This window comes from Hibiscus syriacus, unplaced genomic scaffold (assembly GCF_006381635.1).
Source record: "Hibiscus syriacus cultivar Baekdansim isolate YM2019G1 unplaced genomic scaffold, ASM638163v2 tig00111402_pilon, whole genome shotgun sequence".
Classification (NCBI taxonomy): domain Eukaryota; kingdom Viridiplantae; phylum Streptophyta; class Magnoliopsida; order Malvales; family Malvaceae; genus Hibiscus; species Hibiscus syriacus.
This window is the reverse complement of record NW_024063082.1, coordinates 5,322,645-5,337,736: the sequence shown is the minus strand read 5'-3', so window position 1 is coordinate 5,337,736 and position 15,092 is coordinate 5,322,645. Positions and strand designations below refer to the sequence as shown.

The following is a 15,092-nucleotide window of genomic DNA, read 5'->3' as shown; positions in this document are numbered from 1 at the left end:
TCAAAGACAACAGCTGTCATTTAGTTAGATTCTGTGATACATTGTAAGCAAATAAAACATTAATGTGTAAAGAACAAATCAGACATATTTTGAATGAATTCAGATATCTTTTTCTCTATTCTACTGCTTTATCTCTGCTTTTCTTCTTCTCTATTTCCCTAATCTATCTAAGTCATTACAATTGGTATTCAGAGTCACAACTCATGGCAAAGCAATGGTTGCATCCTCTGTTTTTTCTGCGATTCAATAGCAGATTGAAGACTTATCAAAGCTAGTGAAGCAAGATCAGTACCTGGAGACAATGATTGCAATGAACAAGGGTCGTTTGGAGGAGATTCTAAAGGACTTGTCAGGAAGGACAGATGATAAGGAACCACTAAGCCCGAAAACTGAACAAATTCATGGAGAGAAAAAAATGGGTCAGTTTTCACTTGGTGAGTCTAAACCCTTCTTTACTCTTAAAAAAATATTATCAGTGACAATAAAAGAAACATATGATGTTTCCCAAGTGTTTGATAAAATGTCAGCAAGAGTAGATCATGTGGTATTCCCATCCATCACTGGTTCCATGAAGGTTGATTCACGGCTGCAGCAGAAACAAACCATGGAAGATGACAAGGCTGTTATGAGGGTTGACTTAAATTTTGAACAGGGACATCATCATCAAAATCAAATGAAGATTCCAGATGCACTAAGAAAGAGAATTTCCACTTACTATGATACAGGATGGAGGAGAAACCATCATCAATTGAGAAAGATGTCTAAAGATCTAACAAAGGAGCTTCAAGGTTTAAACAAAGATAAAGATATGTTGGAAATTCAACAAGCATAAGCAATAAAGAAGCAAACTGCATTTGAGATTGATGTAAAAGATTTAGAAGAGAGGATGTATGGCAACATGCAAGCCAAAGATGATGCAATCAAACAATTTCAAATGTTGCAGAATGAAATACAAGAGTCAACAGAGGAGCTTAACAGGATTAAACCGCTCTATGACAACCAATTAAAAAAGGAGGAGAATATAACAAAAGGGATCATGGAGCGTGAAAAGCAACTTAGCATCCTCTATAAGAAACAAGGTCGTGCTATACAGTTTTCTAGTAAAGCTGTTCGTGATAAATGGCTTCAAAAGGAAATTGAGGATTTGGAAAAAGTGCTTTATTCAAATTCATCGCAAGAAAAAAAGCTTTAGGAGGAAATTTTTGGGCTTAATGAGGAGTTGGAACGCTTGGATAGTTCTATTGAAAGACGCAAAACTGAAATCAAAGAGTTGGAATCTTCAATTTCCAAGTCTCGGTTTAATTCTCAGAAAACAGAAAGAGATAAGCTGCAGGATCAAAGGAAGTCCTTATGGGAGAAAGAAAGTAAGCTTTCTGCTGAAATTGATAAGCTGAAATCAGAAGTTGAGAAAGTAGAGAAGAGCCTTGATCATGCAACTCCTGAAGTTGATAAGCTGCGGTTCCTCTTGTGATTTTGTTTTCTTACTACTTTTTGACACATTCATTCCAACTATGCAGGTAATGGATTATTCATCCCTTCCACATTTTTGTCACAAGGAAGGTTCCGGGTCATCACGAAACAGCAGCAGCAACGGAACCATAGATAATTGCTTCTCATTGGACCACACCTATCATCGACAGCTTTACGATTACATAAAGCAAGAAGCTACACTTATAGAGACTGGTAGGCTAATTAAACAGGGATCAGTTCATGTAGAGTTTCCAGAGCTGGATCCAGTAGATGCCAAGATCGCAGAAACCATCGAATCTGAGTTCCAGAAGCTTGCAGACCAAAATGGTATATGCAACTCCCTAAATGGCGTCAAAGTAAACGGTGATTAGATCTTTTACATACTACTGATTACATAAATTGTTGCCAATGTGTTACTGGAAAGTCGGCACTTTGACAGGAAAATGCTAATCAACGACATTAGAACGAGAGGCCTTGTGGTATTTCAATTATCTTATGTAATAGCAGAGCTTTCCCGCATCTTATCGAATCAGATGTGGGTGTGGCATACTAATCTGGTGTAACTTGATATGCCACCTTAGGGTGGATAATAATAGCACATGAAAATTATCTGTAGGAAACATGGCGTTTACAGTCATAATTGCTTCTGGAATAATTTTCTTGTTAGCGCCCTCTTCCCTATTTTTCTGAAACATGCTTTAATGGGAAAATTAAATAAGTAATATTATAACATACACTTTGACAATTTGTGTATTCATTTAATATTTGTGTTATTTCCATGAAGTTAAAAATTAATTAAAATTTATTAAGTGATATCAAGGGGGGGGGGGGGACAATTTAGTGAGAAAAAAAAATTCAAAGCGAAAATATACCCTTTCAACAAGCATGACAATTAAAGAGAATAAATAGCTCAGTTTCTAATAATATATAACCCACCAAATCAATACATACATACATACATGTGTTTCTTTGTCTTCTTTACTCTTTCATTTCATCCCACCAAAATCAAATTTTACACCATAAATTAAATATTAAAAAAAAGTATAAAAAAACATAAAAATTCCAGAAGGGCTTATTCCAGCCCTATAGGGTTCTATCTTGTTTGGGATGGTGGGGTTTTGAACATTCTTGTGGAAAGCTCTATTATAGGCAGGGATATTTTAAGATTCTGCAGGCGGGGCGTGCATGCAGCAAAGCCATTTTTTCTGAAGAAAAAAAAACAGCACCGAATCAGGATAGAAATCGAGAGTAGCAATAGTTTATAACAATTATGAGTTATGGCCACTGCCTAGTATATGCATTCCGATGTGAAGAAGTTCAGTCATTAGAGGTTACTTACAGGCTGGGTTTTGGTGGCTTCTGCTCCAGGCTTGCCATTATTATTACCTCCTGAAGGTGGTTCGACTTTTCCTCCAGTTTTCTTCTCGTCCCTTGCCTTGTTAAAGATGACGGTAAATCCCTCGGCTGATGCAGGATCATTGACATCCCATTCACCAAATTTTGGCAATGGCCGACCCTTATCCTATAGGAGCAAAAATAAAAGTATAATGCAACACATTCCAGATCATTATCTGCTTCTAAATTTCAGAAAATAATTGAAACACAACTGCCGATCTATTTTGTTCTGAACTAGCAACCACTTCATAGATAGATACGAATAAAATGCAGCACATTCGATTAAATATAAACATCACTGAGAAAAACCACCAACCTCTATCTCATATATGCCAGAAAAGCTCCTATAAATGAGAGCTCCTTGACACTATGAGGCTCTCACATAACTTCAGTTTCAGCTTAATATAAAGTAAGTTCTATTCAACAACCGCAAATTAGTTTGCAAGCTTTGCAATATTGAGGGCAAACAAAGGTGGGTTCAACAAGCCTATCTGTACCATTGGAATTATTACAACTCATTTATGGACTTAAACAGACCACAGACCGCAGTCCGTTGTAGCTACATTCAAAATGGGATATGACTAACAAAAACAATCATAAATGGTTCACAAAACAACTGTTCTAAGAAACTATATCATTGATTGGTGACAATTATTTTGCAAAAAGAAATGTTTGCGAGTACAGCAGTGGAATAAAGACAACCTGAGATAGCAACAATACAACGAATTAAACAGTTAAAGCAGTACCTTACAAATGAGCAATTATTGAGCACAATTCACAATAATCATTGGAGGACATGAAAAAAGTTTCCACATAAAAAGCATATAACATTTATCAAAAACCACAGCTGGATACTTGAAATGATCACATTCGTGGAGATACAGTGAAAAGCTTAACTTATCTTGAAACAGTATAAAACGGAATTGACCAAAACATCGAAGAGACATAAACTAACAATCAAATTATATATAGTCATTGAAATCCAAGCATAAATTAGCCACATCTTTCGAAATAAACATTGCCGTAGATCTCGGAATATGAACAAATTTTGTAGGCTAATGACATCAATGGTCAAGCTGTTATCTACGGATTAGAAGATCAAACATTCCTGAAAAAAGCTAATCAATATTCCAATTCTTGATACGTTCTCAAAGAACTTCAAGGCAATCCTAACTTCTCACGCCTTACTAACGGGATTCAACAATTAATCAGAAGCTACATTTTCAACACAAAACTAAAGGTAAATTAATTGAGCTTTTCTGGTTCCTGATAAGACCGAGATTCTGAAATCATGCCAAGATAACTCAAATATATTTGCTAATGCATCCCATTTTCATTCAACATAAATATAAATTCCAGCTTCCAGAGTTCTTATTGAATGAAATTACTTTTAAAAGAAACAAATTTTCAACCAGAAACACGTTATTACACAAGAAAATCGATCGAATTAAACAAAATAAAAAGATCAAAACCAATTTCCAGAAAAGCTCATGAAAGAAAACAGGAACCGAAAAGATATAAAACAGGGTCAAATATTAATCATAGAAAACAAAACGTGCCCACTCAGGGAGAAAAACTTTGATTAGCAACTACATCAAGCTTGATTCATTTTTACAAGGAAAGGGAAAATACAGTAGAACCAATAATAAAAAACCCAAAAGCATATGAATCAAAGCAATCTCAGAAGCTCAAATACCATTAAGAACAAGAGAAATCAAATCAAACAACGAAACTCAACCTTTTATCAACAAATTTTGACAGAAGTTTTATTGAAAACCCAGAAATGATTGCATACCGACATGAATTCTTGGACGATAGAGATAGATAGAAGCAAATAGAGAGAAAAAAATGATAGCTTTTTAGGACGAGGAGGAAAATGAAAATTTGTAAGACGATAAAATATGAATAGGGAAGAGGAAGGCGGAAAATAATAATATATCCGGAGCAAGGGGTAAACGACGTTAGTTTTGACGGTTAACGGAACTGATAAGTAATAATGGAAAGAAAAAGAAGAAGAAGCGTCAATGGAACCGTATGTCATGACGTGGAAAGTGCACAAATAACGGGGAACGGTACGATGAGCTGGCAAACGGCGCGGTTTCAGATGTTGGGTTACATGGAGGCAAAGAGGACAAATGATTGCTGGCACTGTTTACCAATTTGGAGTTTTGAAGATTAATTTAATTAATTTGCGTGTCTTTAAATAAATAAATAATTAGTTTTAGTTTTTTTAAAATTTATATTGTTAAATTTCTTAAATAATTATTTTGATTCTTATTTTTTTATTATATAATAAAATATTTTAATTAAAATAAAAATCGTTAATTAACTTAGAGAAACATCATTAGTCCAATACTTGGCTTTAGATAATTAAGAGAAGTAGTGAATATATGAAATATTTGCGATTTACTTATTCGCATTGCGAATTGGGAAAATCGCAACGCGAAATTGAAAAATCGCATTGCGATAGTCATAATCGCGTTGCGAATCTGGAAACTGATTTGCGATAATGGAGATCGCGTTGCGAATTATAGATCGCATTACGATTTTGTTGGTCATTTTGGTAAATCCGGAAAAAGTTGGTTAAAATTGTATATTATATGAGATTTTTGGTCACTGAGGTTATTTTCTCTAATATATATTATAGAATTTCTTGGTTTTAGGTTCAATTGTTTTATTTTTTAAATTATTGTTTGAAAAAGTTGTTTTTTAAAAGATTTAGGTTTAAACCGTTGTATTAGTAAGGTGTGAGTACTTTATTAATAATAAAGAAAATTTTCAATATATACTATTTTATAATCATCACATACTGATAAAAAATATTATTATTATTTTTTTGTCTAATTAAGAGTATCTAATTGATTCGATTAAAAAATTATTATTATTTTTGTCTAATTAAGAGTATATATTTATTCATCGTACTGAATCAATTTGTTGTTGCTTCTTTAATTGCATAACAAGTGTCTTTTCCGCGAACAGTGTTGGGAATATTCTTAGATGGTGGTTGAGATACGTACTTGCAACGTAAGCTATAGAATGCCTATACTGTCGGGTTTCTGTCTAATTTCATGCCTTTGCCCCAGCAATTTAACTCCAACAACTTGAAAACGTCTCGTTTTCCGCGTTTGCACAGTTCGTTTTCCCCACTATAAATAACGACATTCTGCATATCAAGAATCGCAAGCCCTACAAAAGACGATGAAGAATGCACGTGTTGAGCAAATGAAAGAAATGAGAGAGGAACAAAATTGAATAAGAAAGGCAGGAGGAGTTGGAATTTTCCACACTTTATAATTCAATGCCTTCAAACTCTGGGTTTGCCCTTTCATTTTTGTTCCTCACTTATTTCTTCCATTTTCTTCTCTCTTATAGCCGTCTTTACTTAACTCTTTTGTTGTTCATCACTTTTGTTGATTTCTTAAGCAAGAATCTTGATATTATGAATTGAAAAAAATTAAATTGGGAGGATCGCTATCATAATAAACCTTCACAATACTCGATCTTATAACCTTAACATATGTTTTGTATAAGCATTGTGGTAAAAAAATTCTTTTAATGTTGGTTATTTTCTTCAATTACACTCTTAAAATATTTTAATATTTAATTTTTTTGGAGTACTTTAATATTTTAAATTTACTTTTTAAAAAATAAACTCATTTTAGACAATTAACTATCATGTAATTAGTCATCAATATTTCTGTTAATATAATACGATAATATTAAGGGTACAATTGAAAACAAATCAAACATTGATATATTTTTACTATCTTAGTTTTTTCACTTTTATTTATAATTTTATAAAAAAAATAAAACAATTACAATCCACCTACATCTAGGATAAAACTTTTAATTTTTTATCCTTTTAGGGTCATTGAATATTTAAAAATAGACAACTGAGATTATTTCCTTATTTTTTCCTTGTGAATATATTCTCATTTCTTACTTTTACCACACTACACACGATCATTCATTGAATAATTTTTACAAATATATTTTCATATAAAATATTTTTACCATATCATAATTGCCATAAAATTTAGTGTTTATTAATTTAAAATTACGTGTAACACATTACATGCTATACAACCAACTATAAGCTCCATAATATCTTATTATATTTAAAAATAAAATATTTATTATCGTGATAAATTTATTTAAGAGAATAGTATAATCTGATTCATAATTTATTATTTATAATCTTATACTTCTTTCAGTTCAATTTTTGATTTACTTACATATTTATATTTCATTATCATTAAAATAATATCAATTTATACAAACAAATAATATTATAAAATAATCTCAGACATTTTAAAAAATTATAAATGGATTATATTTTTTGGATCTCTCGAAAGTAATACATGACTATTGTTCCTCTGTATGCCTGTTGAGCATTGAGATCTTCAAAGTTACTCTAAAGTTTTATATCCTCTAAAGATCTATATTTTTCAGAGTTCTCTGAAGTTTCCAGAATTTTACATCTTTCAGATAATTAACAATCCCCTAACATGATCATTGCCAAACTTACATGATAAATCAAAATCAAATCTACTACCTGATAACTAGATCTGAAAGACTCCACTATATATTTCTCTCTTTTTAAAACCATTCATAATCATACAACAGATCTATGAATATTTTTAAGAGTGGATATATATATATATATATATATATATATATATATATTATAAAACTTTTGTATAGAATAACACAAATAAATTTTTAAATTGAATACAATCAATAAATAATTAATTAAATAATCGAATTTCACACTAGGCACGTGTATATCCTCACCCAAATTAAAAGAAAAATCAACCCTTCTACCCTCTTTTATCTTCCTATTTCATTATCAATTATAACTCTTCCACCCAAATTAAAAGAAAAAAATCACTAAAAACTGCCTCAACATAAATAAAGAGTGAAATAGAAATAATAAAACAAAACATTAATATATGCTCGTTTTTGCAATTTTTCACTAACAATAAGCTTAAATAATTTCTCAACAACAATAATAATAATAGGGAAAAGCAAGTACAAGAATTGAAACATATTTTAAAAAAAGAATAGGTCTTTACTCAATTATGTGTGTTAGTTGAGAACCTAAAATTCCTAGAATCAACCGCGTCGCCTAATTTCACCTGCAACCCTCTTCTTATATTTTTTCTAAACCGTGTAAAATCCGTGTCGAAAATCTTATATAAACGCTACATGCCATGAAACTTCAAACCAGACAACAAAAAGTTCATGCGAAGAACATCAAATGGAGTGCATAATAGTGCAGGCTAAAAGAAGAAGAAGAGAAATGACCCGAGAAAGAAAACTTGATGGACGAGAAAATGAATGAAAAGGAAAAGGTAGAGTATCAGAGAAGCGCAAAGGCAAACGTTAGAGAAAACTTTGAAGACAATGAATATGAATCTGAACAATTCCAGCAGGTTTTTACCATATACTGTGAATATGGTAGATATTTGGTGGAATTGTTTATATTTCATATTCATTGGCTTCAATGTTTCGCTAACTTGTCTTTGCCCTTCTTTGATGCTTTCTTTTCTCTATCTTCTTCTTGATTTGCCCGCAAGATTATGTGTTTCATTTGGTCTGTTCTTCCCTAATTTACTCCATTTGGAAGTTGAAGATAACCATGTTGTTCTTTTTTTCTTTCTTTCTGGTTTTCATGAAAGAAGCAATGTGTTGCAGATTTCAATGGAGATGTTAGAGGCCATTCTTGACTTGACTTTGATGTTCGTCGAACTTGAAGAGATGAAAAATATTGTATTTTTTTCTCTGGAGAATATTCAAAGCTCTAATGGTGTAAGAGAGAGAATACCTTTTTTTTTACTTCCTTTTTGGCTTCAAAGCCTAAGGATGACTTATGATGCAGCTTTGATTTGTTAATTTCTGTTGTTGGAAATCACTTTATTTTCAATATATTATATTTATCTTATATTTTTCAAGCCTATAGATATATAAGATTATATTTATATTTAAACTTGCATTGCATTTCATGGTAACATTTAAAAACCAACAACGAATATCAACTGCAGACATATCAAATCCAGGGGGCCACTGCCCATGTGCTATATATATTTAATTTTTATTTATTTCCTGGTAAATAATTGAACCTCTCATGGTTTACCAATATGATCAACCCGTTCACTTTTCCACACCGCGTGAATTATATATATAAAATTTATATTTTACCATTTCCATTCCTTTTTAATATAAAAATTACTTTGTAATTCAACCTTCTGGGTGTATGAGCAGCTGTGTTTTTATTTTATTGCAGTGTATCCATGCATGCTCTGTGTTATCGTGTTTATGTTTCTGGTTTTGTTTTGCAGAGTGTTGTGTTCCTCGATCCTCGTGTGAGTAAACTATGCATCAGTATTCATGGTAATTAATTATTATAATATTTGTGGATCCATATCAAACACCCACACCTTTCCTATTTTTATCATGTCGCTGTTTAAGAGCATGGAAGGAGGTAGGCCACAATGGCGGCTACAATAATAAGTACAAAAGTTAATGGTTTGTTAACAGTTCTTCCCTTTAAAATTTAATATTTTTTATTTAATTCTTCATACATTTTTTTATTTCCCTTTCTTTAATTAAAAGAATGGCAAATAATAATTAGGTTAAGTGGGAAAAATTAGCCCAAGAATGAGTTTATAATCGTTACCAAACTCAAGCTGTTTTTGACAACTTCAGCGCTTAGTCCCATTTCGTTTGAATCAGATTTCTTAATTTTCTTTTCCCAAATTTTTATTTTTATTTCATCATATTATACAGGTATTTAGAATTTTTATTTAGTTATGTCTTGTATCCCCTTCTAATAGATTTTTTAAGGTCCAGTTTCTTCCCCGAATACATGCACACCATTGGTTACTGAGTCAGCCTCTTGGATTTATATTTCGAGTCATATGGGTTCGGGTCAATTTATATAACATGCTTCCGAGTTCAATTTTTTATACAAGTATTTAATTTTATGTATTAAAGGAGAAGATGTAATATAAAGAAATAAAATAAATAAGAAATATTAATGATCCACGGTTAACATCAAAAATAAAATCGTCGACTCTTACCCAAAAAGAAAAAAAAGGTAAATGTCCATGTCGAGAGAAAAACCTAGGTATTGAAGGGAGTGACGAGTTCAAACTTTTATCTTACGGAAATTTAAATTCCTCGTTCCTTTAATAAATTTAAAATATAATATTATAATCTTTTATGTTGGAATACGTATTTCATAGATATAAATAATTAAATGAAAAAAAGGAATTTCTTTCAAAGAAAGAAAGAAAACTGAGAAGAAAAGGAAGTCAACGAATGCTTCTATGAAAGAAAAAAAGAATTTATAACGAGGTTGATTCAAATGATAAGTAGTCTGATATTATTTAAATAGGTCTCGAGTTTAAATTCTTATGCACGTAGAAAATGTTTATTGAAAGATCCACCTATTAAAATTATGTGTGCGACACATATTAATCCAAATTAGTATTGAAAATCAATAGAACAACCAAGATAAGAAAAAAGAAGAAGAAGAAAACTGACAAGAAAGAAATACATGAAAGAAAAAAATGGAAACTGACAAGAAAGAAAAAGACGGAAGAAAAGAAAGGAGAGAGAACAAGGAAGAGATTCATATTTAAATTAAATAAAAAATAAAATTATTAAAATATATTTTTTGTATTTGAAAAAAATATTATTATTAGGTGGGTAAGTGAGTTTCGTATTTTAATTTAATTAATACTATACATTATAAGTAAATAAGAAGGAAGAGCCGTAGTGAGTTTCTTTCTCTTTCCGAAACCGTTAAGAAGTGCGTCTAAGATTTGAGCTTCAACCCCGTTCTTTCACCTTCCTACACCGTGTAAAATCCGTGTCGAAACATCATATATAAACCTTACATATGCCATGAAATTTGAAACCATACAAGGAACGCCTACTGGACTGCATAATTCTGCACACAACAAGTAGAAGACAAACCGGAATTTAAAGAAAGAAAAGTTGAAAAGAAGAAAATAGTATATATCAGACAAGTACAAAGGTAAACGTTAGAGAAAACTTTCAAGACACTGAATATGAATCTGAACAATCTCACCACGTTTTTACCATATACTGTCAGTATAGTAAATATTTAGTAGAATTGTTCATGTTGGTAACCACATGCCTCGAATATTTTTTTAGCAAATTATGGATTACATTTCTCATAAAATCATTTAAGAACGTAAATAAATCATTAAATAATAAAAACATAATTATATATACAAAATTAATCCAATAAACTCAAACAAAACAAACAAATATCATTATCAATAATAAATCATAAGCATCATCAATACTAATATACAAATGATTATAACAATAACAACACAATGACAATTGATCTTATAATATACAAATGATTATAACCATAACAACATAATGACAATTGATCTTATTATAACTCAAGAGTGACCCATATGAAATGACTACTAACACCTATCAAGAGAGAATCAATTTAAGAGTTCAACTCAATAATAAATTAGTAAAGAATCAAATAAATATCAACTTAAAAAAGCTAACATCTAATTTAATCCTAATTTGTTAGGAAAATATTACAATCGAAGTAGAGAAAATGCACTAAGCGGGAAGAAATTCCCACTGTTTCCATTAAAAAAACAAAGAATTATCAAATAAAATGACGCTAAAAATCAAATATACAAAAGAGTAAAGGGATGGAAAAGAAAGAAAGAAGAAAATGGAAATAAATATTATAACAAAACATAAATGACAGACATTTAATTAAAAATCGACGATTTTATTTTCTTACATATTGAATAAATATTTTTAGATTTAAATTCAATATATATATAAGGATAGTCTAAATGTACCAAATGTTTTACTAAACATACTAATTCTTTTAATAAAATAATAGAAAAGGAATGCTTTGTCAGCATTTGGACAGCAACCCACCTTTTTCTATGTTTCACACGCGCTGAACTCAACGTACCCAACATCCTCCCATTCATTCCAACCGGATCTTGCACAATATATATTTTCATAAATTAAATATTATAAAAATTTATTACAGATAATTTTTTGCTCTATTTTTTATTCATTATATTGGATTTCAATCTTTAATTCCAATTAAAGAAATCAATATTATTTATAAAATTGATAATTTAAATTAGGATAAGTCTACAAAGTACGTTGTATACCGCTATATATTATTAAAGTGACATATTAAAATATATTATTAAATAAAATGTTCTTATTAAGTAAATATTAAATAATAAATTATACATGTAGTATTTACTCTATTATTTAATTATACATATATGTATAAAAAATAAATATTAAAACATTCATTGATAAATATCAAATTATTTTAAAAGTTTCGATGTTTGAATAATTTTATATTTTTGTTGCAAATCATTTACGTAATTACCTACGACTCCCTTGGTAGGCCGTAAGCAGACTTCTTTGAAGGCTACGATTTGTCGAGCGGTTGATATCAGCGGTAGGAATGGGCATGAGTTGGATAGGGTAGTCCAACCAAACCTGAACTTTGTCTTTAAAAAAATCTGACACGATCTGAATCTAATTTTTTTTTTTTTAAAACCCGACCCGATAGTTTGAATTAAATTTGTCCAAATATGATTTGAATCAAACATCAATCTAGTTTTAATCTGGTAATTAAATTAAATCAATGAATATTTGATTTTTATTATTATATTTTTTAGTAAAATGATAGTGAATAAAAATAGGTTTAGTAGGGCCCTAGTAAATATTAAAATATGATTTTTATTATTATATTACAAAACGCCACGTGTAGTCTAATAGGGCCTGGGGAAATAAAACTGAAAACGGGTTAGTCCACTAATTGTTGTTTCCAACATGACTAAATTTTTTATTATTTTTTGATATATTTAGTAATTGTTGGTAGGTTTAGTAGTACCCATATATATATATATAATATATATATATATATATATATATATATATATATATATATATTTAAATATTAAGATGTCTTAGTCGAGTACATAAATGTTGTCATAAATTAATATAGAAAAGAAAATCATTGGTGCCTTTCCTTCCTTCCTTATGATCGCAAATGAAATTGCGTCACTATTTCCAACAAGCTACTTTGTGAAAACTACGTTGTGTTTTACCTTTTAATAAATTTATTAATTCCGCGCGTGTCCTGATATTCCCAATTCCTTCCTCACCCAATTTTAACATCCTTTGTTTTCATCGACCTTTTACGCGTTGTGGGATACAAACGATACTTTGCAACATAATATAACCACTTTTTTAAATAAAACTTCCACACGGTATTAAGGCTTGCATTTGATGTATGGACAAATTATACACTTCCACATACTATCAAAAATGCTAACGTTTGATTCTATTAAATAACATCATTGGCAAATAAAAATATTAACGTTTGTTTCTCTTTACAATACTTGAATTCAAGTAATTATGTCATCAATATGTTTAGAAAATTTTTGAGTAGATAATATGTTATAATCATCTTAAATTATTTTAAAATATGTTAACACTCGTATGAATCATTAATATATATATATATATATATATATATACCAATTATTAAAATAAATATAAAATTCTCTTTAATATTATATTTAAATTCAGGACAAATACTAATTATTTAATTTAAAAATGGTTTCCTTCTTGACAGCAAAGTTTTATGGACTGTTTCGGTTAACTCGTTTCATTTGTGTAGAAATTGTGTGTTATTCTCCAAGGAATGCCCTATAAATACTAGTGAAGGAATAGCCGAAGATCATAGGCATCCAACAAAAAGTTAGCTTTTCCTTCTTGTATGGAATCCAATTGCTTTTGGTCCAGCTTCATGCAATATTCTTTTTTATTTAGGGTTCCAATCTCTTCATTAGCAACCCTCTATCTCTCCTAAAGCTATGACCCATTTGTTAAGCTATAGGAAGAAGATATTAGAGAAAAGGGAAAGACGAGTTAAAAGAAGATATTCAAAGAGAATTTCCTTTAACTTATCTTTGTCCTTTTCTCTACTATACTTCTAAGTCTTAAAATTGATAGAAATTAAGATATGGTTGGTTGAGGTTCAGTATTGTAATAGAGAATGGCTAAGATAAAGTTAAAGAAAGAAAAAGTTTTTCTTATTGATTGAACATTTTTATTTCTTTAACTTGTCTTTGCCATTCTCCTAATGTAATACATATATTTCTCCTACTAAACTCAACATTTAATCAATTGAGTCACAAGTGGAGTGGCAAATAATATTTTTAAAATTATTTTTTATTAAAAATATACAAAAAATAACCCGTTTATCTTTTTCAAAACGCGTTGTTCTGGTGTGAAAGCCTGAAAGATTAGTTTTCCTTCCACCCTTTATGGTTAGTGAAGATACTAATTTTTTACCCATATTAATTTATTTATTATTATTATAATTTATTATTATTATTATTATTATTATAATTATAATAATAATTATTATTATTATTATTATTATTATTATAAATATTATTATTATTAATAAATATATATATATATATATAATAATAATAAATTATTACAAGCCAAATTTTCGGCCCAAACTAAACTGAAACCCAAAACATTTAGGGTTTCCTAACCCTAATCTCTAGCCGCCTCTGCCTCCAGCCGCCTCTGCCTCCACCGCTGCCACGTCCCAACCGAAGGCTCCAGAAGCTCCAACTCCAGCCGTCCACGCCATGGCTATGGGGTGAGTCACCACTGGTAGTCCGGTGACTCACCGAAGGGTAGTCTATTACCCGGTCCGATGACCACACCGGTGATGGCTATAAAGCCATCACCCCATCTGCGAGCAAAAGAAGAACACAGAGACAGAGACAAAAAAGAGAGACAGAAAATACAAAGAGACAAGAGAAATACAGAGAAACAAAATACTACCAACGATCTCAACAACAACGCAAAAAAAAAAACAAAAAAGAAAGAAAAGGAAGAAGAGAAGCTTACCGAGGAAGCCACCGGACCGCTTCAAATTTCACCAAAACCTTCGAAAAACCGAAGGTATTTCTTTAGATTTGCTCCGATCGGGGGCTATTTAGGAAAAAGTAACACCGGAACCGTCCTTAGGACGGTCCGATCTACCCATTAGTGTAAAATAAAATTTTCCGGCCACCGGATGCGGTGGCCGGCGGGAGGTGTCACGGCGGCAGACGGTTGCCGTCCGGTGACCGGCTTCCCTCCGGTGAGGGAAG

General features: G+C 30.7%; 1 protein-coding gene and 1 pseudogene across 1 annotated transcript; one reads left to right on the top strand and one right to left on the bottom strand.

Moving 5' to 3' along the window:
- Positions 1-866: 866 nt before the first annotated feature.
- LOC120161443 lies at positions 867-1,841 on the top strand (annotated as a pseudogene).
- Positions 1,842-2,368: 527 nt separating this feature from the next.
- LOC120161898 (protein NOI4-like) lies at positions 2,369-4,737 on the bottom strand. Its single transcript, XM_039172106.1, has 3 exons — positions 4,661-4,737; positions 2,810-2,992; positions 2,369-2,675 (listed from the first exon to the last, which is right to left on the bottom strand). Exons 1-3 carry the CDS (start codon positions 4,664-4,666, stop codon positions 2,631-2,633), a joined length of 234 nt encoding a protein of 77 aa, XP_039028037.1. The 5' UTR covers positions 4,667-4,737; the 3' UTR covers positions 2,369-2,630.
- Positions 4,738-15,092: the final 10,355 nt, after the last annotated feature.